The sequence below is a fragment of the Lycorma delicatula genome, chromosome 4 (assembly GCF_047948215.1).
Source record: "Lycorma delicatula isolate Av1 chromosome 4, ASM4794821v1, whole genome shotgun sequence".
NCBI classification, from domain to species: domain Eukaryota; kingdom Metazoa; phylum Arthropoda; class Insecta; order Hemiptera; family Fulgoridae; genus Lycorma; species Lycorma delicatula.
Window position 1 is genome coordinate 150,410,422 of NC_134458.1, and position 26,619 is coordinate 150,437,040.

The window sequence follows — 26,619 nt, forward strand, 5'->3', positions numbered from 1 at the left end:
ACTGTATCAATTGTATATTTATTACCTTTATGATAAAGGTAATCAACAACTTTTGACTTGACACTCTTAAATGAGATAATACATACCTTTATGGAACACCAGAAATAATTGGACTAATTAATAAAATTAAAATAGGAAATTTTCCTATACAAAGTATTATAGTTAAACATTTTTTTAACATCTTCAGAGTGATAATGATTTCTAGATTTCCCAATTAACTCTTTTTTATTTGCGTGTAAAATACCAGAACCTTGTTCTGTTCAGGTGTCATCAGCCAATATTAACAAAAGCAAGTAACAAGCTGGTTAACCTCATACTGATTTTTTTGATAACTTATTTAATTCAAGCAGCCTTTCAAAAGGCAAATCCTATGTGATAAATTATTTTAATTATTAACCAATCAATATTATATTTCAGTGACGTCAAACAATTATTCTGATTACGTCAAAGTAAACTGATGACTTAAATACAAAATTACACATGATACTGATAATAGAAAACAGAGTGATGCTATTTAGCAGTTGTAGGTGTAGTATAATTTATAATTGTTTTTATCTGTTTTCAAAGAATTCCAATCATAGTATTTCCTTTCAGGATAGCTTTACAGTGTCAAATTAAAGGCTAAAAATAACCTATTTCATATTAAGTAATGATTCAGTTTTAAATTCTGTATTGTGTACTAGAAAAGAAGTAATAGACTAAGGTCAAATTGTCTCCAAAAAGTCAATGAAAAAATTATTTTCCATTGACATCACAAACTTTCTTCATTCAAATCACTGAAATTTTATGATAAAATATTATTTGTTTCATTTTGTATTTAAACAGGAAAAAGTTTTACAAAAAGAAAAAAGGCACTGGTTTCACGTATTAAAAAGAAATCTGGTTTCTCTATAGGCCTAGTAAAACACTTTTTTTAAAGTGAGAAATTTTTCAGAGCCCTAAATTCTGGATTATCAATTTTAGATTAATGGAATTCATTTATTCATTAGTATTATTCTTCCCTCCAATGAAGGATGTAAATTAGGAGGGTAACTGCTGTGTTTACATTAAAATCTGTAGACTTCATTTAGACAAATGTCTTTCAATTACTTCTATATGATTTGTCATGTTTCCCAATTTATATAATCTTTTTCTCTATTTAAACTTACACACCTACTTGCATGTGTGCACATGTGCACAAACATGCTATAACTTCTTTTTTAAATTTTAGTTATTATTTGGGATATAATTTGATATATTATTTTTATGGCTATTTTTTTTTTTAATTGATAACTTTATTTGTTTCTATTTTATATAAATTGTATAATCTGAATAAAACAAACATAAGAGGTCTTATAACAAATAATAGAGGAGAGAAAAAGTTTATGGTATAATCTTACTAGAGACATTTGAGTTTGTCAGTCCTACAATAAGACATCCAGGGTTGGTTTGTTTGGTAATAAAAGGATATGAAAAGGATGTAAACTCTAAAGGAAGACAAAGATTGGAGTTTTTAAAGCAGATAGCTGAGGACATAGTTTGTCATAATAATGTTCAGATTAAATGATTGATATAGAATAGAAATAAATGTAGAAGAGCATCAAACCAATCAGATAACTCATGACTCAAAAAAATATATATTTATTTGTGTTGAATAGCATTATGTATTTTCTTCTATTTTGAGGCTACGTATAGTTATGGTTCTGATAACAGAGTAAATAAAATAAATCAATCGTATCTGCTAGCTTCATTACTTTGGGGGCATTTTTCATAATTTTTCTGTTAAAATAACAATATTTTCAAATTTCTTGTAAAAGTTAACTGCAGTAAATAATATTTTCTGCTAACTTATACTTAAAAATCCCTTTTATCCTTTTTCTGTACCATTTTATTAATATCTTTTTTATTCTCAGATTGACTTGTGTAGCTAAATTTAGTTTCCTTAATAAAAAAAAATTGATGATTTCAGAGAATGTTCTGGTATGAAGGTGGTTTCAATAGCATCCTTTCTGGGTTGAAGGCATTTCTCATTACATTGTCCTTTCTGGGATAAAGAGGTTCTTTCTATTGGATTGAAGATTATGAGATCAGTGTAGAAAATATCATTGCATAAGTTGTGCAATATGTAAAAAAAATGGATGGTTTACAGTAGTTAAACATTAAAATGAAGGCTATGGAAAAATTTTTAAGATCGCTGTTACTTAAATTGACAATGTAGTGAATCTTAATGTAAAACAGAACTAATTTTTTTTTTAAGACTACATAATACATTTTTATTTATCCACCAGTTAACCATACACAAACATAATACTACTATTTCAAACCCACAATTCAGTAACTAAAGGCACAGAAAAAATATATAAGGTGATAGAATTTTTGTAAAGACTACAAGTGGACAACATTTATATTGTGATAAAGACTAATTCATATGTACCTACCTAGTCTTAAAATAAAATGGCCTTAATTTCATCATACATAACCCTATATTTTCTTTGTTACTCTTAACCAATAAATTTTTATTCCATTGTTTTTTTAACTCTGCCAACATCTGAGTTCAGAGATACTGATAGTCAGTGGTGGCTCATAGCTAAAGTTAGTGGGGGTGCTGCTCCAGAAATTTTTTTCTGGGCCTTTTCAAGGCCATGGTTAAAGCTTTCTGTAAAATAAAAGAACCGAAAAATAAAATGAACCAAATAGAATAGCTGGAAACAGGATAATAATGTAATTCTACACTTTAATCACATTCAAGAATATGGTACACGGTTTTTAAGCACAACACATGTGGAATAAAAAAAAAAAACTACCTTCCACCAGAATGCCAGGGTCAGCACTGCAGGAGCAACAGTGCTCTCTCTCCCTCACAGCCTTGCATGCAGCTTCCTATGTGCACATGCACACAATAACTAAACTTCTTGTCACTGGAACTGTGAAGCGTGCAGTTCCATACAAAGATTTTTGTATCTTTTTCATAAACTGGGGGATGGCTACTACTGACATTAAGCTTAATGATTATGTATTGTACAAGTATAAAGAAAGAATTAAAGAAAAAAGGACTCATTATATTAAATGTTATTGATAATATCAAGTGGAAATAGGGGGTGCTGCATTTCCACAGTGCCTATACAAGAGCTGCCACTACTAATAGTTAAAATTATATAATAACAGATTATAGATAAAAATATAGCTATCTACAGCAGTACATAAATACTAATATGGTAACCCCTTCACAATCACTCTACTCCATTCAAGAATCTAATTCCTTTATAAATACAGAATGATACAAGTCAATCATCATTATCTGTTACATACATTTATTTTTGAATAAGAATACGTCAGGTCAGCTGTGCCGACATCAATAGTCTAGTGTAGCATCTACTTTCCAAAACTATATTAAACTATACCAAAACATTGGATTTTAGTAATTAAATTGAGTATTTAACATACAGGAGAGGATTATTTTTTTACTCAAAATTGTTGCGAGAAATTTGATCTGGGTCAATCTGGATTAATCATAATTCTGGACTATCTAACTTAAGATTAATGGATTCCTTGTAGAAAAGTGTTTAAATTATATTATACAAAACTGTAATATTTCATTACCTTTTTATTGTGTTTATCTATTTTAATTCAAGTAAACACACATATTTTTTCATTATTATTACCATTTGAGATATAATTACACCAGTCAACAAAAAAATTTTTTTTTCGTGTAACTGGAATTGTACATGGTGATTTTAACTAATCTTGGGGTGCTGAATTTAATACTTATCAGAATTTGTGTAACATGTCACATTTGTTAGATACATGTGATTTAGATGTACAGTTTATTTACTAATAAATGTATAGTCACTGTGAAATCAATATTTAAGAAAAATTATTATTTATGTTTGTTCATTTAAAATTTTGTTAAATTAACTAAATTTTTATTTATTCAAACACAGATAAATTGAAATATATTAGCACAGTTTTAAAATAACAGTTTCTAAGAGTCTGAGTCACTGGAAATATCTCTAAAATAACAGTTTTAAAATTTTTAAATCACTGGAATTGGCTATCCTTTAATTTTTAAAATATGTTGATAAACGTTTTTGCTTGTACATGTTTGATCAGTTTCTCTAAACAAACACCAAAAATAGTAGCCCATCATGCTAGGATCCCATCTTCCTTGCTTCCTTGGTACTGATACTCCACGGTCAGAATATCCTGATGGGAGCATTCTCCTTAATTGTTGCTGACAGAGCCCAAATTTTCTGGAAAAAAGTGCAGCAGTATGACTTTACCACTCTCAATTAATAATAAATGCTTTATATTTTTTTCAGCAGCCGTAAAGTTCTGCCACAATGGCCAGTTCTTTACTTGGTAATGAGTTTTTGTATCATGACTATCCCAAAGACAAAGAAAACAACAGTATTTCCGTAAACCCATCTTCTAAACCAAGAAGTAATGCAACAACTCTCAGATCACTGCAAACTTGCCACATACTCTTTGTATTTTATTGGTTCTAATATCGATGCCAGAATTTCATACATTTCTTTCATGTCAACTGCATGAGCTAATGAAAAGGATGGATGTTTGTTACCATTATGCAATAAAATTGCTTTCATGTTAACTTTAGAAGAGTAAATAAAAAGACGCCATTCTTCAGGAATATGCTGAAATCCAAGCTCTTTCATCAGGCCATTGACATGAAATGCACAATTCAGTACAAATGCACAATGAATTTTTCATAGTAAAACAAGTTCAAAGAGTTTTATTTCATGTTCTAAACGTAGTAACTTTTGTTTTTTCAGCTAAAAGATTTCGCCTTAGCAGTCTAGACCCCATAAGTTCAACTTGCTGCTTTGATAGCTTTAAATTGTGAACTAATTAAGTTCATGTTGTTGAATTAAATGAGATTTTTCATCAGATACAGGAAGAAATTCTTCAACATCCTATACATCATTTGCTTCATTTTCAGATTGTTCTTCTACCAATGTCAGATTAGATGGTGGTGCAGATACAGGCTACTCCTCTCCGTGTGGTACCGGCTTTAGAGCTGAGTATATATTTGTGTATTTTATGAACTTTCTATTTTTGAATAAAAATTCAAATATATTTTTCATACAAAAGCATCATTCAGTGAAGTTGTCTCTTAGGTTCACCCCAAACCATCAGTACAGAAAACAGAATGACTCATCATTTCCCCTTCAACCTTTCAGTTAGAGTTACTGAGTACAATATAAAAAGAACATGAGGTGCCCAGATTTTACCTTGATCCCTGAGTACACAATCAAAATAAAATTTATAGCAGTTTTTATCAATTCAGATTTAGTCTTTCTTTGAGATTTAGGCATAAATTTACAGACATAACAAAAATTGTCTGGATGATTTGAACATCCAAAAATCTTTGCAGAAGCTATGTTTTAGCAAATAAAAACAAGAAAAATCACTTTTTTATTATAAAGAATTAATGAAAATATTGCAAAACACTAATATCTGTGAAACACAAAACACAGAACAGACAAGTGAAGCAAGACTGAATAAGATTTTAAGCTCTGTAGTAGGCAAAAACAGATGTCTGCATGATATCATATAGACATATTTGTACTTGTCTACTTCTCATGATACAGTGCATATATTTATTTATTTTTTCTTTATTAAGCATTTATGCATATTATTTAAAAGTAAAAATATAGAAATTATTCTTAATTGTAATCAGTAGTTGATCAAAATTAATTTATTATAAAAAAATTTCACAGATTTATGATTTACATAAAACCTTTACGTGGTAACAATTTCAATAGCATATTTGAAGTCAGCACCCAAATTACAGTGAGAAAAGTTGTGTAACATGTTAAAAATTTTGTGTTGACTAGTTTTATTATTATTATTATTATAGTTGTCTGTTTTATTTTTAACCTGCTTAATATGAATAAAATATGAAATTAAGAGGTCTTATGACAAATAGAGAGAAGTTTGTAGCAGAGTATTTCAAAGGGGACAACTAAACTGGTTGGTAATGTATTGAGATCAAAGTTTGATCGGTTTGGTAATGAAAGGAAATGTAGAGGATGTAAACTGTGGATGAGTGGATGACAGAGATTGAAATTCTTAAAACAGGTAGCTGAGGACATAGTTTGTTTATGTTGAGATTAAATATTGGCACAAAATAGAACGAAACAAAAAATAGCGCGTAACTTGTCAGGTGATTGATGAACAGTAACAGTGTGTTTATCTTATTTACATTTTTACTTGTAATGAATTGTATTAAGTTTTATTTTGTATTTTTTTCTTTTTTCTATGTTTTGGATGTGTAAATTTATGGTTCTGATAACAAAATAAATCAATCAATTTCTTTTTCGCCACTGATTTATCATACCAACTGTATTTTATGCCACCTTCATTACTTTGGAAGCATCCTTCATAAATTTTCTTCTTAAATAACAAAATTTTCTAACTTCCTTAGAAGTTCACATCAAGTACATATTCTTCTATCTTAATATTTAAAAATCATATTTACCCATTTATTCCCAGATTGACTCTTATACATTATATATATTACATTAAATATATACATTATATATTTACTTTGCAAAACAAACAAAAAATTTGGTAATTTCAATTAACATTTGTAATACATTTTATTGATTATAAATGTTACAATACAGTATAGTCATGTCACCTACATTTAATTAAACATAAAAAAAATTGTGTTAAAGACAAAAAATCTGATTCCTCAGTCATCAATTGCTTTATTTAAAAATTGATTTTTTTCACAATAATTTTAAAAATATTTAGTTGTATTATTTGAAAATTTAAATGTTGATTTTATTGGATTAAAAGACTACACAGAAAATTTATCTGATGTACGTAAACAAATTTTTGTAGTTTGTTCAATTTAAGCTCCATTCAGTTAAAATTGGTTTAAACTGCCATAAGTCAGGGTGTCCCAAATGTCTGTACCTAGGTTCAAGTTTACTAGTGCTCCATTTAAAAGGTGGTAAATCTGTACCTGTAGTTGGACCACTTACTGCAACAAATTGTTGTTTCTTAAATAATGTTGAGTTAACTATTTTTGCATCTATTGCACCACCAGCTCTATGCGAAAGGTAGTGAAGTTCAAACGTTCCATTTGCTGGATTAAGGTCATGCCTGAAAATATAAATTTTTTACTTAAAGAAAACAAAAAAAACAAATGTAATAAAATCTTTTATATTTATTTTAGTATGACTACAAGGGTATTATTAAATTATAAAAAAGAAAATTAATTGTTAAATTTTATTAATAATACATATTACATTATTTTGTATTAATAGTTTGATATATTTGGTTCGTTGTAATTGTGAACTATTTTTTTTTCAAAAGCTATTTGTCTATGGCAAATTAAAAAAGTAAATTTATAAAAAAAATTTATTTAAGAACATTCAAATCTAGTCCTACCCTACCAAAGGATATTTATATGTGTGTGTCTTGTCTGTGTGTGTATCCACCTTAGCTGAGAACAAACTTACACGATGAAACATACTGCCCGTCAAAAAATCATATGATTTTTTTTTCTTAAATGTTAATAAACAATAAGTAAGAAGAAGCAACATCAACAAATAAGGCAAAAAGAAAGAACATACATTACTGAACGTATTGCCTGTCAAAAAATCATACGATTTTTTCTTAAATGTTTTAAACAATTAACAACAGTAATAATAATTATAAAATAAATTAATAAATTGTACTACCATAATTCATTCATTTAATATCTTAGCAGATCTTAAAACACAACTATTTTTGGTAACAATAAATCAATACTGAAAGTACTATCGATTATCCATTTAGAATCCATTGATATTTTGTCAGAAGGTTAATATTACGATAATTTGTTTTGTAAATGAATATAATAAAACTTATGTAATTATAACTTATTTCTATATAGAAAAACTTATTTCCTAATGAGGAAGGATGCTTAACTGAACAATAACAAAGCCTTTTTTTGATTTTCCTTGATCAATTTTCATCATTAAAAAAAAAACATTTTTTCACAAGAGGTAATCAATTTTGGACACCTAATAATAGCACTCTGAGTCACTGCCTACCAGGGCTGGTATGAAGGTGAGTCTTGCTATTGCGTACTTTATGAGTTGAAGGCAGTTCTTACTACAGCACGCTTTCTGGATAAAGATGATTCTGTTTAAAGACTGAATAATAATTATTTTTTATTTAGATGATATGATTCCATTTAGGTGATGGAGATTACGAGGAGAGTGTATAAAATGTTAAGATCAGTATATAAATTTTGTAGTATGTGAAACTGCTCAATAGCTTACAGTCATTGAACATCAAAGATGAAGATGATGCAAGTGTTTAAATGGCTGTTACTTAAATTCACATTGTAGTAAATATTTATATTTCATATTTCTCCTAACTAATCGGTACAAACCCAGTATTGCTATTATTTTAATAGCCAATCCAGATATAGATATTTACATTGTGTTCCAATTTCATTTGCTGATACCATTACTAAAGGGTACATGGTGAATAATACTTACTTTCTCATAAAGGTTAATTCATATGTACCAATCTTGTCCTTGTATGCAAAACAGCCTTAATTTCATTAAACCCAGTTCTGAATTCTGTTTCTTATTCTTAACCAACAAACTTGTACTCCATTTTTGCCTAACTCTATTGATATCTATGTCCAGAGGTAATTTTAGTTAAATTAAATTATGCATGATTGAAACTTATGTGATGAATTACATTAGTTCTATGAATAGTGGACTTTTCCATAGCTTGTTGACTGAATAAAGTGTAAGTTATTGTGTTAATTAATAATTATAACATCCTTTATAGTAGTGGTAGCATCTTTGGCTTTATAAGAAGACTATAGATTCAAATCTGGCCAGGCTTAGCATTTTTCACTTTATATAAAATTTATTTCTCGTTTAATTGGATATCAGCTAATTTTTAATTAAAAGAATTCATAAATATTAATTATAGACAAAATATATTAACTATTATCGTTTCTTTACTTGACAAATTGTTAGTATTCCTTACTACCTGATGACTTCACAAAACATGAAACATTTCAGGTAGGAAATCCTGAACGTAGAAGGAATAAATTGTCTAAATACCTTAGATTCTCTAGGTGTATTATATAGAATTAGTTTTGGAATGTTTTGATGGAATGATATGTAACCTGCTCTTCAGATATTCAAAGTATTTTCATGCAAAAGTTATGGAAGATTTGAGGTAAAGAAAATAACAAATTTTTCAGATTCCATATAGCTTCCATATAAACTTAGATTCCATATAAACTTATGGAAGGAGTTACTTTTTTCATTTTTATCAATACACAGAATTCATGACTTTTGAAGAAAAGCATTTTGAAGAAAATTTTGTTCTTTTCTATATTTATATTTGATTATTATTACTGCTGCATATAAAATTTACAATTTTTTAATTTGTTAGTTAAAGTTTCATCATCATCACCCATTCCCATTATCTAGCTGTTATTTAATTTGGTTGCTGATGATGAATGTCCAATTAACCCAATTTTTCTATCATTTCTCTTCAAAACCTTCCTCCACATCAGCACTCTTTTTCAACTCTTCCTTTACCAATCTAACTACTCTTTTCTTGGTCTTCTATGACTTCTTATCATATTTAAATCATACTTTTCCCTTTGGAAGAGTCTGTCCTGTTTAATTTTCTTCTGTAGGTATTGCATCATTTCTTATCTTGTCTCTTTTTATCTTTTCTACCATGCTTCTTAAAAACTTCATTTCATTTGCATGTATTTTATGCATTAGTCAGTAAAATACAGGCTTACTCTCTCTTGTATTGGTCAGTTACCTGGTTTGCGTGTAACTTATGTCATATATATATATATGACATAATATATATATATATGTCATATATATATATATATATATATTACCTACTTGCAGTAAGTAGTTTAAAGATATTTAATAATATCTTTTGAAGTTTTTCAAGTGAGTTAAAAAATATACACTTTCCATAAAAATAAAATTTCATTAACTTGTAACTGACTGTTGTTTCTGGTAATTAATAGTATGGGATGAAAATTGTTCCTATACTGATCATTTTGACAGATTAGTTGCATCTCTGTCATTCATTTTCAAGGTTTTACGTTAAAAGTCCTGATGAGGTTTGGAATGTTTATAAAGTACAGATTTTATCTCTTAATAATATTACATCAGATTATAGCTGGACATCTGTTTGTTTCTTTATTAAATTATAGTTCCCTTCTAATTTTTATATAAAAGTCTGAATTATGTTATCTGCAAAATAAACGTATTTAGATTATTTATTAAAAGGAAGTTGTTCTTGTACTAAGAAATCTGTTAACCTGTAAATTAGATAATTCTCTTATATTATTATTCCTACCTCTTCATCATGTGATTCACCACGATTTGGGGGGAATATATACATGAACGTGTCTGTTCATGGAATACCGGATTCTTTCAAATGTTTCTTGTGGGTTTTACATGTGTCACAAGTACAAGGGTGTAATGTTTCTTCTATACCAAGAGGTCTTACTTACTGATCGACAGGATTAAGATCTGGTAAACAAACTGGACACACTACAAGTCTTGCTCTTCCCATTTTTTTGCATCACAAATGTTACTCAGCAGTTCGTTTTCATGTAAGCTAACCTATTTTTGGAGCTTCATCATGCATAAATCATAAGTGTTATCTGATGTGCAAAGACAAATTTTCCAAGAGATCTGAAAGAGTAATTGACAAGAATTTAGATGTCTTGTGCTGGTAAACATAAGAATGTATGACACTAGCCCATGCATTAACTTAAAACCTTTGCTGGTGTCTGTTACTATGAAGTAGGTACCATGACAATTCTCATCTGCCCACTGACATCGGTGTGTAAATTGCTTATATTATTGCTTATCTGTTAAACTTGACTCATCAGTGAAAATCAATAATGTGTTAAACTCAGGATTTCTAAAATATAACTGTCAGCAGATGTGTGGTGAGTGCAACATCATTGAGAGTGACTGTTAATGGAACCTTTTTCAAATAATAATGTGATTTGCCAAGTGTAATTAATAACTATTAAAAGAAAAAAAATTATTACAGTGTTATTCTAAATATACTTTTTCTTTACCTAGCTGCTATGGCATTTGAAGCACTATATCCAGGTTTACAGTTACATTTTGAGAGAGGATCCCTTTTATAATCATTATAGCGCATTAAGTCCATAAAATTATTCATATTTGTTACTTTGGATTGTTCTCTCTTAAATATTTGTCCTCTTGGATTATTTCCATAGCTGAACCTGTTAAATCAGTAAAAATAAGATAATAATTTTATATATTATTTTAATTATTATTTATACATATATTATTTTACTTACATTTAGACTATAATTTTTTACTATACTTTTACTTATATTTTACTATTATTTATACTTATATTTACTTATTTTTAGTTTAAGGAGATAAAATTTATTTCTAATCTCAATAAGGAAGGATGCTCATGAACAAAATGGTAAACTACCCATGTCTATGCATTAATCATCTAATAACTATCTTTCTTTTCATAATTTTGATTGATTTTTCTCTGGAAAATTACAATTAGATTTCAATCAGTTATTGAATTTGTCTAAAAAATTGTACAGACTGTAGTTATATTTTACAGAAGCAACATCCACATTACAGCTTGATGGAATATGACTATCCATGATTTTTCTAAAGCATTATTTCCTCCTCAAAAATATAAAGATCACCCTTGCCTCCCTGAAATTTATAAGTGATTTATTTTCAAATAACACAGAAATTTTTCAAGATGATTTTTTAGAGTTTATTATGTAGTTATATCTTAACTGGAGTTACAGTTGTACAACTTATAAGTCCACTGTGAACTCACTGTTTGAAATTTTTTCCCATGAACATATGGGTCATGAGCTACCGCTATTTAAATACCCATTACAACATATTTTATTTTCTGAACAATGGAGCACTATGGTATCAAAATGAATGGCTTTAGTTATAAAAATGAACTATTATATCGTTATCTGGTACTGATTTGAATCGTATACGTCAATGATCAGTAAAATAAAAAGTAACATTTCCATAAATTTATATTTATAGATGATTTATATCTCCAAAAAAAACATTTGCTCGTAAATAATTGAAGTAATAACATTCAATCCTTCCAAACCTGATAGCAGAAGTATTTTATTTTTGTTACGCAACATAATACTTCATCCTATCAGAAAAGCCCTTACATTGCTTTCATTGCTGTTCTTAATAAATGAACTTATCATATAAAAATCTACTAATCAATTTACTCAAAATTGAATTAAGCATTTTTCAAAAACCAGTGTTACTCTGTTGATGAATTTAAATAATAATAATATTTAAATGAACCTGAATTTTCTGCATCCTTATTTAACATGTTAAATATCTTTCAATTGTTCTCTTCAATATTTTTCTATTCTATTCAAATTTTATTTATTTGCATCAAAATTTTCAGGATATTATGAACTATTACTACCTTTTTTAATTTATTAATTTTGTATTTTGTGAAGTTGTTAAAATTAACATGTTTCCATGCTTTTCCTTGATTCTATACAATTGTTATTATGTTATCACTGGAGTTATCATTGTATATTTATGACATAACTTAAATAATCTATAAGTATATGCCATTAAAAATAAATTTGATTTGTATTTTTACATTTCTAATCAATAGCCAGAAAATAGTTTAAAAAAGGTCTACACAGTCTCACAAAGAATAGAGATAATTCAGAATATGATCAAGAAAAATGTTCTGAGATTCTTTGTTTACAACCTCTGGCTAACATTAAAATTTACCTGATTTTACCTGTGCTTTTGCTACGTTGAAATTCTTGGAACACAAATTATGAACCAAACTGGTAATTTTTTTCGCAAAAAGAAAATTTAAAATACAGGTAACAGATGAATAACTCCAGTAATTTGTGTCCCCAAAAATTAGTTGTTGAAAAATAACTTTTTTTTTTAAAGAAAAGTTTAAAGAAAGTTTACTTTGTTAAATTACTAATAAAAGAATTAACATTTTTAACAACTTTCGTAAAGTCATCTGACCAAAAAACAATTAAACTTTTAAGACATATTACTTAGATTTAATAGAATACCAACTTAAATATGGTAGAAAACTGTATTTCTAAACCAAACCAAAAAGTTATGTTAAGAAAAATTAAATTTTCAAAATAAATTAAAAAAAATTAAATATTACCATTTCTTTGTAAAACATCAGTATATTCAAACTAAAAAATCATTCATATACATGTGAGTGGTAAGCAACATTTTAAGTTATCTGTTTGATGTAGTTAACAATTTTTAATTTATTAGTTCTCAGATTCTTGTGTAACAGGAAATGATTTCATTACCAAAAGATACTTTGGCCTAAACTCAAACATCCATAATTGCGTTGACCTTGCATACAGTTTATATATAATGCTAATGGTTGAGGTAATTACTTACTCTTATCAGTTTTTCATATTATAAAAATCCCTTTTGGCACGCTGGAAGGCAGAGGTAGATTTCACTGGTATTAAGTAGGAGATAAAACATACTTCCACTTTAAAGTTAAGAAAAGCTTCAAATTCCTCAATATGACAATGGTTGCATGTGAAAAAAAAGTTTCTCGTGTTTATCATATGACAAGCCCCATCTTTTTACAGTTCCAGCAACATTTTGGTCATCTCTTGCTGTAAGGGTTGGTTATATCAAGCATTGTTTCTGACAAAAGTTTTAGGTAATGTTTAGAGGACTAATGACCACTTTAAACCGATTCAATACTGTGCCTATTAAGGGAGGTATGAGTTTTTGTCTTCAAAACCCCATTTTTGTCCACTCCCTGGGCCAATGGTTGGAGATATCAAAAAACTTTACTTAGATAAGTTTTAGGCCCTTATCCAAAGAATAGTAGGAACTTTAAACAAATTTGATATTTTAGTTAATAAGGACGTTATAGCTATATTTTGTTTTTTTGAAAAAGGCCCCCATTTACATCCCGATGGTCCGATTTTGCCCATTAACAAACTCGATCGAGATTTTGGGTCATTGTATTTTATGTATCAATTTGAAAGTGATTGGCGTAAAATCACAGCAGTTATCTTGTCCACAAGAAAGTGAAATATATATATCAACTTTTGAACTGACAACGGTTTTGGGGTCTGGGGTGTGAAACGCGAAGATATGTTGAAACTTTCTGTAAGTCGAATCATGGTACCCATTACAATAGATAGCTTTCTTATGAAATATACCTAAAACTGTGCATTGTAATTTGATAAAGAGTTACACACTGACATAGTAAGATAATAAAGTGATTAAGCAATGATTATTAAAAATTTCAGTGTGAAATGTACACTTCTTTAAAAAAAAGAAAAAAAGCATACTTTAAGTGATTGTACAACAAGAGAATATTATTTTATTATTTAAAAGAAAATTATCAGAGTTATAAATATTGCTTGTAAGTCTTAATGAATATCTTATTTTATGCCTCTTGAAATCTTACCCTGGGCATGTATATATTTATTTATTTTTTTAATAATAATATTCAATATATTTTTAAATATTTTTATTAAAAAATTATGTATTCATGAATTTCATAATGATTACCAATTACCTACTATGATTAGGAATATTGATTCATATTATTGGGTGGACGGGAAGTTCCTTTACACTAGTTATGCAATGCAGCATTAATTTTGAACTTATAGGTGCAGCTTGCCTTCGATCTAAAACGTCTGTGTGCGTTCCCCCATGTTCAAAGCACAGCTGCAGCACCTCTATGTCTGGTTGTTCATCCGCAACAGCATATCAGGAGTGATCATTTCAAATGCTGACCGAACAGCATCTTGGAGCTGCTCATTATTGACATATCTGCGTTTTCGGATCTCTTATTTACCAAACCACAGAGTGCATTGTCAGGTATGGATGAGGTCAGGGCTTCTTGCTGGCCAAGGCAATGTAGCCCTCTTCTCTTCCGACCCACTTTCTACGTGGAAGAGTCTATTCGACTCTTCTGACCCACGTTCGATCCAGCGATTTGGAAAAATTTCATTGAGACGTCTACAGACATTCAAAGCAAAATGCGCTGAGTACCGTCTTGCTGAAACATAATGATGTCAGCGATCATTTTTGCTGTTAATTCTGGAAGCAACCACTCATCAATCATTCTCAGTTAACTGTGATGATTAACTGTGCCATTGAAAAAATAAGGGCCAAGGAAATTTTCAGCTGTCATATAAGTCGTCTCTACTTTTAACTATATTTTTCCAAATGCTTATTTCTTCATCAGTTTTCTGTAACACCTCTTTATTTGTCACTTTATCCACCCACCTGATTTTTAACATTCTCCTATAGCACCACATTTCAAAAGCTTCCAATCTTTTCTTCTGAGGTACTCTGATTGTCCAAGTTTCACTTCCATATAAAGCTACACTCCAAACACTTACTTTCAAAAATGTTTTCCTGATGTTTAAATTAATTTTTAATGTAAGCAAATTATATTTCTCACTGAAAGCTCATTTCACCTGTGCTATTCGGTATTTTATATCGCTCCTGCTTCAGCCACCTTAAGGAAGTGGGTATAACAGTTTTAAACAGCTTACTGACAAGACGTTTTTTGTTTAATGTTTACTTATTTTAACTATTGACAATCAACTGTTATGAACATAATAATTTTAAATTTTATTTTCATCTTAATTCCCATTTATAAAAATTTATATGCACAACTATAAAATTCATAATTAATCAGTAATCCCTGATGATGGAGGAATAATCCAAAAGGATAGTCAATACTCACAATTGTTGGTAAGTGGATACTCTATTTTTATATAAATTGTATTATACCAACAGTGCCAAATATTAAGAAAATTGAATCTTAAGTAATTCTACTTCCCAAATAACAAAATTCTTCTACCTCCGTAATCTTTTCTCTTCCTATTTTTATATTCAGTGGTCTATCTACATTATTTCATTACTTTTGTTTTGTTCTTGTTTATTTTCATGCAGTAGTTCTTGTGTAGGACTTCATCTACCCCAGTCATTGTTCCTTCTAAATTTTTCTTACTCTAAGCTAGAATTTTTACTATATCATCAGCAAATTGTAGCACTTTATCTTTTCACCTTGGACTGTTACTCCAGATCTAAACTGTTCTAAGTCTTTAATAATGTTCTCCAATGTTTTAGCAGTGTGTGGACGTTCATGGATCTACACTCAAGATAACAAATGCTCTTTGACAGTGAATGCACTCATATCCACCATCGTTCCACACTCGACTATGACTAAAGTCTTCCCACCATGGCTTATCTTCCCCTCCTTTTCTAGCAGCAGTGGGCGATATCAGTGGTGAGAAATAGCAGCACTAGAACCTAATTAAGCTGGATTTATTCAGTGTAAAGGGACTTCCCGCCCAGTTTATTCAAAAAGTTTGTATTACAAATTCATTCAGGATCATCTTATTTTTTATTCAGTAACTGGACTCTAAAGATTAGTAGACAAGGGCTAGAATATTTGTGATTTTATTACTTTTTGTGATTTTTTTTATTTTCTTGTTTTATTTTTATTTGATTTCCATTTAACATAAAATAACGTTTATGTTGTGTCTGTTACCAGTCATTAAATATTATTTTGTTAAGAAAAAGTAATGAGTCATTTTGAAAAATATTTGTTACATATGATGATTTTAAAGCTAAACTGTTTGTCTTATGTATAAAAGGATTTAATGTTTATTTTTAAGCTAATATATTTGTACGAGAAGGTTCACTCTTTCAAGAAAAAATGTTAATTGTGATTCAAACCACATTTTTCATTTTGTCAGACAAAACTTGTAAGAATGGTTGAGATTTTTACTTCATTATTTAGTAAAATATAAGGAATGTCAGTGTACAAATCTGCTTTCACTATTGGATGTAATGTTTTAATTACAGAGTAATTTTTTCCTATTTTTTTTTTTTTTTGGATTCATCATTCATTTAAATGATTTATTCTACTCTCCATCCCTTTCCTTTCCATGCTAACCTTTTAAAATCAACATAATTGTTACATATTATGCCCTCAATTATCTATTTTATAAATTTTAATCTATGTTTTCGCTTCAGTTTCTATCTTTTATACATTCCACTATTACCAAAAAAACTACCCCTGGATGTTTTAAAAAATGGCTTACTGATCTACTTCATTTCTTAACAAGATCAATAGATTAATTTATTGATTTCTATTTCAGTCGTAAACAATAAAGTATATTAATATATATCTGTTTATATCTTACCATTTTCCATATTTCCTAATTTGCTCTGTCTGTCCACTCAATCTGAATGTTCTTATATTGAATGGTATATTGTAGCTTGCCCAATATTTTTGTTTAGTTAGTACTGGTGTTTCATCTTGTGCTGCAATATATCCAGGTAGTTGTTCAAGAACCCAAAATAATCCATTTTTTAAAGGCTTTCTGAAATCAATTTCATGCAGATGTATTAAGTTTTATTATTATTGTAGTCTGCTCCGTCAGACCATCGACATGATCAATGCATGCTGCTGGCAAGAACTGACAGAGACCATGGACACAGAGCCTTGAGGTCTGGGTTGCAAGTTAGTGACCTAGCGACTGGGGGTCTCAAAGTCACCAGCTCCACTAGACGATGCTAAAGCGGAGCATGTCATTAAGACATTGTTACTGGTCAACACGTTTCATCTCGAGCGGAACTTCGACAATTTGGGAGACTTCCTGCTCTTCTTGAGGATGAGCTGGAGGGAGTCCTATGGTCACTGAAAAGCCTCTAGACCTGACAGCATAACAGGCAAGATCTTCAAGCCGGTGAGGCGCTGCAGGTCCCGTCTGATTCTAGACATGTACAGTGCATGTCTGGAAGCTGGGGCCTTCAGCGAATAATGGAAGCCTGTTTGTCTTGTGCCACTCCTCAAGGGCAAAAGAGACCTGGAACCGTCGTCCTCCTACCACCCACTATGTATGCTTGACAAAGCTAGAAAGGTATTGTAGAAGCTATTACGGGAGAGACTGGTTGTGAGGATGAATCAGGGAGGTGGCCTGTTACCCAAACATCCCAACCACGTAGGGGAAGATACCCGCCTTGTGACGCTTCCGGTCGCCCCCCCCCCACAACCGTTCTGTTGCCCAAAACAGTATGATTTCCGGCGGGGTCGTTCAGCAATACCTCATCAGAATGGTAAACGCATACCTGAGAAACCACGTCTCAGACCCGCCAGCAGCGGTCTAGGAGATCGCGGCAGGCTAGTGTAGGACCGCGATCAAGTCAGTGACGGCGCAGGGATCGATTCTCGGCCCCGACCTTTGAAACACTGTCTGCGACTGCTTGCTGAGACTGAACATGCCGGAAGAGTCGGCTTTGGTTGGGTAAGGTGACGATGTTGCGCTTCTTGCAGACCGCGACATGGAACGCGTTCAACTGAGGCTCAGCCAATTGATGCACAGGATTAACGCCTGGCTGGATGACCTGGGTTGTCTCTAGGCCTTAGCAAGACGAAGATCGTATTTCTAACGAAGAAGCGTATTGACGCCCTCCTCTACTTCCGGGTCGGGGATGAGGTTATCGATACCAAGTCCGCCGCCGCGAAGTACCTAGGTATGATGACTGATCGGAAACTCAACTTTGCTGAGGAGTTACGGAGAGCCGCTGACAAAACCGCGAGAGACATAACCGTCCTCAGCCGGCTCATGGCGAATGTCGGCGGACCGAAGGCCAGCAGACGGCGACTGCTGATGTCCACGGTGCATTCCATGTGGGCCCAGTAGTTAAAATTGAGAGAAACCAGAAGCGGTTCGCGCTGGTGCAATACACCGCTGCCTTGCGAGTCGCTTCCGTATATCGGATTGTTTCCGAATCTGTCGTTCTGGTGGTCGCCGACGTCATACCCGTTGCTCTTTTTGCAAGGGAGTGCGTAGTGACCTACAGAAGGCAAGGTGAAAATTGGAAGCCATCGCTGGGGAGAAACGGACTCTCACATTCCTTGTGTGGCAAGAGACCTGAGGACGCTGTACTGCAAAGCTTCCCTCTGGTCAGACTGTGTACAGAGCGCTGGCATGGAGAGGTGATGTACTACTTGACCCAGTTCTTAACGGGTCACGGGTACTTCTGAGCTTATCTCTATGCCATAAGGAAAGCGTCGTCCTCTGACTGCTTCTATTACACCAGTGTACAGGACGACACTGAGCACATCTTTTGCACGTGTGCTCAGTGGGCAGCAGATCGAGGGACACTAGAGGTGTATCTCGCAGCACTGATCCCCTCACAATGTGGTTGCAAAAATCCTCTGTGATCTGAGCAGCTGGGAGAGTTTGGTCCAATTCATCGGGGGCATTCTCAAGGTCAAGAAGGGCGACCTGGTTAGTCCTAAGCCAGGTGAAAACTAGGCAGTGGCCTTCTCAGGCTAGGATAGGAGGACTCAGCCTGAAGTATGTGTAAAACGGTTCCATGTCGAGTCCTGATAAAAGGTTTTAGCCAGTAATCTACTGATGGCAGTTTGATAAAACCACCAGTGGGAGTAGGCACACTGTGGATAAATTGCATTTCCACCTCCTCCCCCCAAAAAAATTATTACTATTATTATTATACATGTTATGTAAAATGTGTATCATAATATAGCATTCAAAAGTTCAATTACACCATTCTACTGTACTGTAGATTTCCATTTTACCAAAATGCCCAACTGCCTGACTCTTCTATCCAATGAACAGGGAATGGGTTCACTGTATGGGTTTTGTAGAGGTGTACAAATAAAAAAATGTAGGAAGGTAATTTATCTTATTCTCAAGTCCCCTTTGGGAGATGTAACCTTCTTATTATCCATTCTCACAAACCCTTATCTCTAAAATTGTAGATCCCTTCTTCAACAATAATCTTCAATGGGTTTTAGATAAATTCCCTCAAGATGTGTGTAAAGATTAATAGATAAGAATAAAATAAATATTAACACATTTAGAAATATATGTAAAGATACATTACTGTATATAATGTATACAGTAATGTGTTTAGTTAGGTAATATGTTTATTGGTAAATAGTTAGATATTATACCATATAATAAATACAGTACAAGGTAAATTTTATATGTAATATAGTGAGGTAATAGATTAGAAGTATGCTAATATTTTTAGTAAATGTATGTAAGATTACTGTACTCTCTCTCTCTCTCTCTCTCTCTCTCTCTCTCTCTCTCTCTCTCTCTCTCTCTCTCTCTTTCGCTCTCTCTCTGAGTGTGTGTGTGTGTGTGTGTGTGTGTGTGTGTTTACAGGATTGTGTGTATATTGCTTTCTTTATTTAAATGAAAGCAGTACATACATATAATATATATTCAGCTCGGTGATGGTCAATAGGAAACCTCTTTACCCTCACTTTCACTAGTATGCCTGGCATGGATGCTTGTCATTTTTTAAATAATGTGTCAGATAGATGGTAATTCTTTAATTCTTTCAATGCTTTTAAAATAAAGTTAATTACAGCATTAAAGACAGTATAAATAATTATCTCATGCTGGAAGCTTAATAACTCAATACAAATTATTGCTTTTAGTAAAATAATATTACTTTGGATATTGTTATTGCTTAAGATGCTAATCTCTGTAGTGAAGTGGTAAAATTTCTGCTTTTATTCAAAAAATTTTTGCTTCAAATCCTAATCTAGCTTGGCATTTTTCATTTGTTACATATAAACGTCATTATTAAAAAACTTATATGAACTAAATTTAAATGTTACGTCTTTAGTTTGTAACTTTAATTTAACAAAAGGAAGTTACTGATTTATCTAAATAAGGTGGTAGAAAAGAAAGAGATAGCAAAAAGAAACATAAAAATTAACTGAAGAACAGGCAGAAATGAAATGAAAATGCACCATTCCTTTACAGCAGAAAAGAAATTAATTATGAAAGGTAAAGATCAACATTAAAAAGTAGAAATTAAAAAGTAAAACAGGAAAAGTTAAAGAATGAAATAATTTCTACCAATTTTCCTTAAACAGAGGAAAAGTGAAAAATAGAAATTAGAGAAAAGAATTAGAAATAATGTCATAAAGAAATCAAATGAAGTTGCAGGATTACTAAAGAAAAAATGGGCAAAAATATTTTGTATAAAAACAAAAATGCTTAGATAAGAAGTGAATGGAAGAAGAGAATACAAAAAATACAAAATAAATAGATTAAAAATTAAGAAAATGTAATAAAAATATTATAAATATGCTATCTATTATGTCCTGTATCATTAATTAACTGTTAATTACATATAGAATTATGATTGCATTATTTTCATTTAATATGTTTATGTTTATCTTTGCGACAGAAGTTTTGTCAACAGAACAAAAGTAAAAGCATAAGTTTTAAATTTTATTGTGGTGATACTACTTTATAACTGTTTACAGATTCTTCTTTAATGAATTATTAACAAATAATAAATATTTTCTTAGACTAAATAATATTTCACTGCATTAATTTATTACTTACATATAAATGGATTTACACATAATTACATATGGATAATTCATGTATATACCTTATAGATAAACACACTTTTTTTAGTATTTACTTTAAAACTTACCCTGGTTCAAACCTATTGTAATCAACTATCATCCATTGGTTATTAAAGGTTCCACTGTTCCTTTGTGAAAATGTATGTGACCAGCTCTTACCACTTAAACTCAATCGGTTAGCAACCATCACTCTTACTTGTTCTAAAACCTAATAAAAAAATATTTTCTATTATTTACTTTTTATATGTTATATAGAGACTAAAGTGGTAATTAGTAGTCATTTAGCATTAAAAAAAAAAAAAAAGAACAGGATTAAATTTCATTAAAAATGATACCTTTAATTTAGTTGCACTTATTGATATTTTATGAAATTTTACATAGAAATGATCAAAAACTGTTCACGAAAAACAAAAATCCAAAAGTAAATGTAAATTTGGTAAATGAGATATAAGGAAACTAATATAAACTAAGAAAAAATAAATATATGTGTTATATTATATTATATATGTGTTATATATTATATGCCATAACCAAAAGGGTTATAGACGACCAGAGAAGAGATAGAAGTCACTCCTGAAATTAGCACAACCATTTTCATGTCAAGAAATACCTCATACCAAGCTTATTACAAAAAGTGTGAATAAATTAATTTTCTACTTCATTCTATTTTTGAACATATGGTTGTAAATTGGTATGCCAAGTCTACCAAACTGCAGGATATGTTTAGATCTATAATGGATGCCTACAATCTGTTCTCTAAGGTACTGGCTAATGAATATTATTGCTTTCATAGAAAGAAATTTTTACTAGTGTTTCTTGTAACCTCTGATGGTTTACATACCTTACAGCCATAACAAACAGTGGTACATTAGTGCAAAGCAACACATTAAAGTATTACTTCTATCAAGAAACAATATACATTCTTTTCTACTTTTTTCATTAACCATTTAAAATAAATCTTTTCCTGGTTTTTATGAAATCTATTTTATAAGAACAGAAAATATGTTAATGGAGTTAATAAATGCAATTTTGTTATCAGATAACACTGAGGAACAAAAAATTAAACCTGTTTTTTGCCACAAGGAACAAAATACATAATTGTTATAAAACTTTGTACATGGAATTAAAATATTTAAATGAATTTTCTTCTTCATTCACAGTTTTTTTTTTTTTTTTTTTTTTTTAATGATACATTGCTAAATATGTGCTCAACTTTAAAAGAGATGCAAGAATTTACATGCATGCAAGTACTACTCAACTTACCTAAAATCTCGTAGTTGTTTTCCTTTAGTTTTTGAGATCTGGAACATCCTTCTTTAGTGTCCAGCAATAATCTGAGGAGATTTTTGCACTCCATTGTTCTGGTACCTATATTTCTTGGCTGAAATTTGCTGGTGGAAGCAAATGCTTGTCACTGACAGCACTGAGATTGTCCAGAATGAGATCAGGTTTGAATCCAAGAAATGAATTTTTAGGAACATATTATATCCCATATGTTTATATGACTAATAATTCAACCAAAATGTCAAAGTAGTTGGGGAATTTATGATATCCTAAAATGTTTTACACAACGCTTTTAAATTCCCTCCTAGCTGACTTTCAACTTGGCTTAACAGTTCTTTGATTGTCCTCTAATCAAAGTTCTTATCTGGGGGACCCACAAAAGTTCCTTCCTTGATTTTCACATCACTAACAAAAGGACATTTTTCTTTCAAATAATAAAAACCAGCACCATTTTTATCTATTGACTTAAAGTTTTTCAAACACCCTAATTTTATATGGTGTGGAAGTAGAAGAGTCATTTGAAAGTTAACTATTGGAGGACGTACAACACTTTTCTATCCAAGCATAAGTGCTTCACGCTTTGAACATTCTTTCCTGATATGAAGGTTATTTTTTTCAAGTTCCGATCGGTCGCTAAATAAAAACCCGCGCAAAAATCAGATGAACCTTTGCGCATATGTGTTGCGCAGCGTCTCTAGTATGGCCTTCAATCACGTCACTTCGTTTAGTTCTAACACAGCTAGCACGTAAACATATCTAAAACAATAGCATCTCCCGCCAAGTGTGAAGTGCGTACGGTAATTCGATTTCTTCAGGCTGAGGGGTGTAATGCAGCTGAAATTCATAGACGAATAAGTAATGTGTACAGTGAAACTTCAATGAGTAACAGCAGAGTGCGACAATGGTGCAGGAACTTTAAAGCAGGACGTACAGATATTCATGATTCAGGCGGTCAGGGAAGGAAGCGAGTGTCAACTGATGATCTCGTTGAGCGAGTGGATGAGTCAATTCGAGAAAATCGTCGGTTCACAATTTCTGTATTGAGTGATCGTTTCCTGAAATTTCAAGGTCAGCTGTCTACATCATTGTGAGTGAGAGACTTCAGTACCGCAAACTGTGTGCAAGATGGGTTCTCAAGATGCTGTCTGACCATCACAAAACAATGAGAATGGACGCCTCCCTAATGTTTCTCCAGTGCTACCACAATGAAGGAAAAGATTTTTTGAACAAAATTGTCACAGGGTACGAGACATGGGTCCATTTTGAAACTGAAGAAACAAAAGAACAATCCAAACAGTAGATGCATTCTCAGTCTCCCAGTAAACCAAAGAAGTTCAAGCAAACTTTTTCCAACAGAAAGTGTATGGCTACTGTGTTCTGGGACCGGAATGGAGTTCTCTTGGTGGAATTCAAGGAACGTGGCACGACCATCACTGCAGCCTCATACTGCGTGACTCTTCAACGTCTACAAAGGGCAATTCAGAATAAGCGGAGAGGAATGTTGTCATCAGGCATTGTCTTTCTCCATGACAATGCTCAGCTGCACACTGCAGCTGTAACAAAGAAGCTCCTGCAGTGTTTTCATTGGGAAGTGTTTGGTCACCCACCATACAGCCCGGACTGGGCTCCATCTGATTTTCACCTCTTTGCTCACATGAAACGCTGGCTAAGAGGACAACATTTTGGCACAGACATCGAGCTGCAGACCAGCGTAGAAACATGGCTGAAAACACAGGCGGCTCCGTTCTATGACAAGGGTGTTGGAAAGTTGGTACCACACTACGACAAATGTCTAAATCATAGTGGCGACTATGTAGAGAAATAGTGTAACTATGTACTATGTACTATGTACTATGTACTTGTTACAAATAAAAAATTTTATTTTTATTTGCAAACAGCACAAACATTATTAAAGTACAATAAACTATTCTCTTCAGAATACAAATCTTGTAACTCTTCCTGATGATTATGAGAGAAACAGACTTTAGTGTCAATATGGAGAAAATTCCAGCATTTTAGCTATATCCCTAAGCTTGGCTTGTTTCTCTGACAAGTTTAAATTTCTTACAAGTTTGTTTAATTCACATTAGTTGTCAGATGAGGTTCACAGAAGATAATTATGATCATCTTACTCCTTCAATAGCTAACGCATATTGCAATCTCTCTTTTAAAATTAGATGTGTTGGATGATGTGGTAATGGTAAGTCCTCACCATGGTGTATTGGCCGTAAAGCAGGGGTAAATTAAGGTACTCCACTGTGTGTTTGGTTTTACTACTTATTCCATTTATCTTTGTAATACAGAAATGACAATCTGACAAATGGACTTCTGATTCATGCCATATCACTGGTATGACAACAATTCATGTGCCAGTTACCCCTAGACCAGTCAGTCAGATGTTTTATAAAGGTTGAACAGTAAATGTGAGGAGTCCAGTTCTTATCTTGATCCGTAACTTTACAGCCAAACAATAGTTCATAACATTTTTTAAATAGTGGAGTCAAAGTTTGTCATTCTTTAAACATGAAATTCTTTCAAACATATCAGTGGTTACAAGGATCATTTATGCACGTCCGTGGAATATTTATTCACTAACACAGCACTTGACTTAGTAACTTTAAAACACAAAACAAAGTGAAACCACAGTATCATACACAGTGAACATTTAAACAGTGCTGGCTTGTTAATTGTATAACTCAGAAGACTTCTGTGCTGACATGTCAGAACTTACAGTAAATAAATCATTATGCATACATAGCTTATTGTCTTCCTAATGTTATGATTGTACCCCATCCTCTGTGAGAAATCATTTAACATATTGTACATAAATTATCCCAAAAGAATATGTAGAATTCATAAAATCAATACTTCAAAAAGGTTACCACATGAAATCTGTAGTGATGGAAAAATTCTGATTGCAATAAAACTTTCATGTACCAAAAAACTGTGGCTTCTTTCATGTAGCCATTTAAGAAATGCTGTATATTTTTATCAAACTACAAAAGAAATATTATGTGATTAATGTTACTCTATGTGTCTATTTGTATAAACATTTATACATCTATGTGTATTTTTATTTGTAATAATAATGTTGTTATTATCAATAAAAATAATAAATATATCAACAAACTGTTTTAAATGAACAGAACTCACAAACTGAGCATCACCGTTTGTTCCATTTTGGTCCAAGACCATTTCCAGAAGATCTTCAGAAGATCTCATCGTTGATTATTTCTGTTTAACTATTATATTTAGTGGTTTACTAATTGTTAATATTAATAATCAATAATAAACCCAGGTAATTTGCTATTATTTAGAATTTTATATATGTAAGGTGTGTGTGTGTGTGTGTGTGTGTGTATATATATGTATGTATATATATATATATATATATATATATGTGTGTGTATATATATATATATATATATATACACTTACTGAGATTATAACTCTCTCATCTACAAGAAGTAAATTATTAAGTTTTATTAACATTTATTTTATGATGCAGGACATGGTCTTAAAGCACTTGAATACAATTACATAATAATATATTTATAATTTCTCCATTTGCATGAAGAATGTATTTTTTGAATTTTGGTCTCCATCCTCAGTTCTGTCCAATAAATATCTAAGACTTATTAATAAAATAATTACTCATTAACTTGATTTAAAAGCTCTCTAAACCTTGTTAAGGGTTGAAATATTTTGAATTCGTTCATAACTATTGGACTATCAGTGACAGTAGTTTTTAATTAAGTTGCAATTGAATATTTCTGGTATAATAATAATTCTGATAACACAGATTAAAATCATGTAAGTAAAGATGATATTTTATACTAAAAAAATGATATAACTTCT

General features: G+C 31.2%; 1 protein-coding gene across 1 annotated transcript; it reads right to left on the bottom strand.

Moving 5' to 3' along the window:
- Positions 1-6,851: 6,851 nt before the first annotated feature.
- LOC142322733 (putative phospholipase B-like 1) lies at positions 6,852-25,983 on the bottom strand. The gene is made up of 5 exons (XM_075361811.1): positions 25,915-25,983; positions 21,546-21,685; positions 17,252-17,431; positions 11,093-11,263; positions 6,852-7,110 (listed from the first exon to the last, which is right to left on the bottom strand). The coding sequence occupies exons 1-5, from the start codon at positions 25,981-25,983 to the stop codon at positions 6,852-6,854; spliced, it is 819 nt and encodes a 272-aa protein (XP_075217926.1).
- Positions 25,984-26,619: the final 636 nt, after the last annotated feature.

What these genes read in the sequence shown, in the direction of transcription:
- LOC142322733 (XM_075361811.1), bottom strand. Translation starts at nt 25,983, where the DNA reads ATGAGATCTTCTGAAGATCTTCTGGAAATGGTCTTGGACCAAAATGGA. An exon ending in CAAACGGTGATGCTCAGTTT is followed by an intron (nt 21,686 to 25,914) that starts GTGAGTTCTGTT and finishes TTTTTTTATTAG; the next exon opens with GTTTTAGAACAAGTAAGAGT. An exon ending in ATTAGGAAATATGGAAAATG is followed by an intron (nt 11,264 to 17,251) that starts GTAAGATATAAA and finishes CTGATTTAACAG; the next exon opens with GTTCAGCTATGGAAATAATC.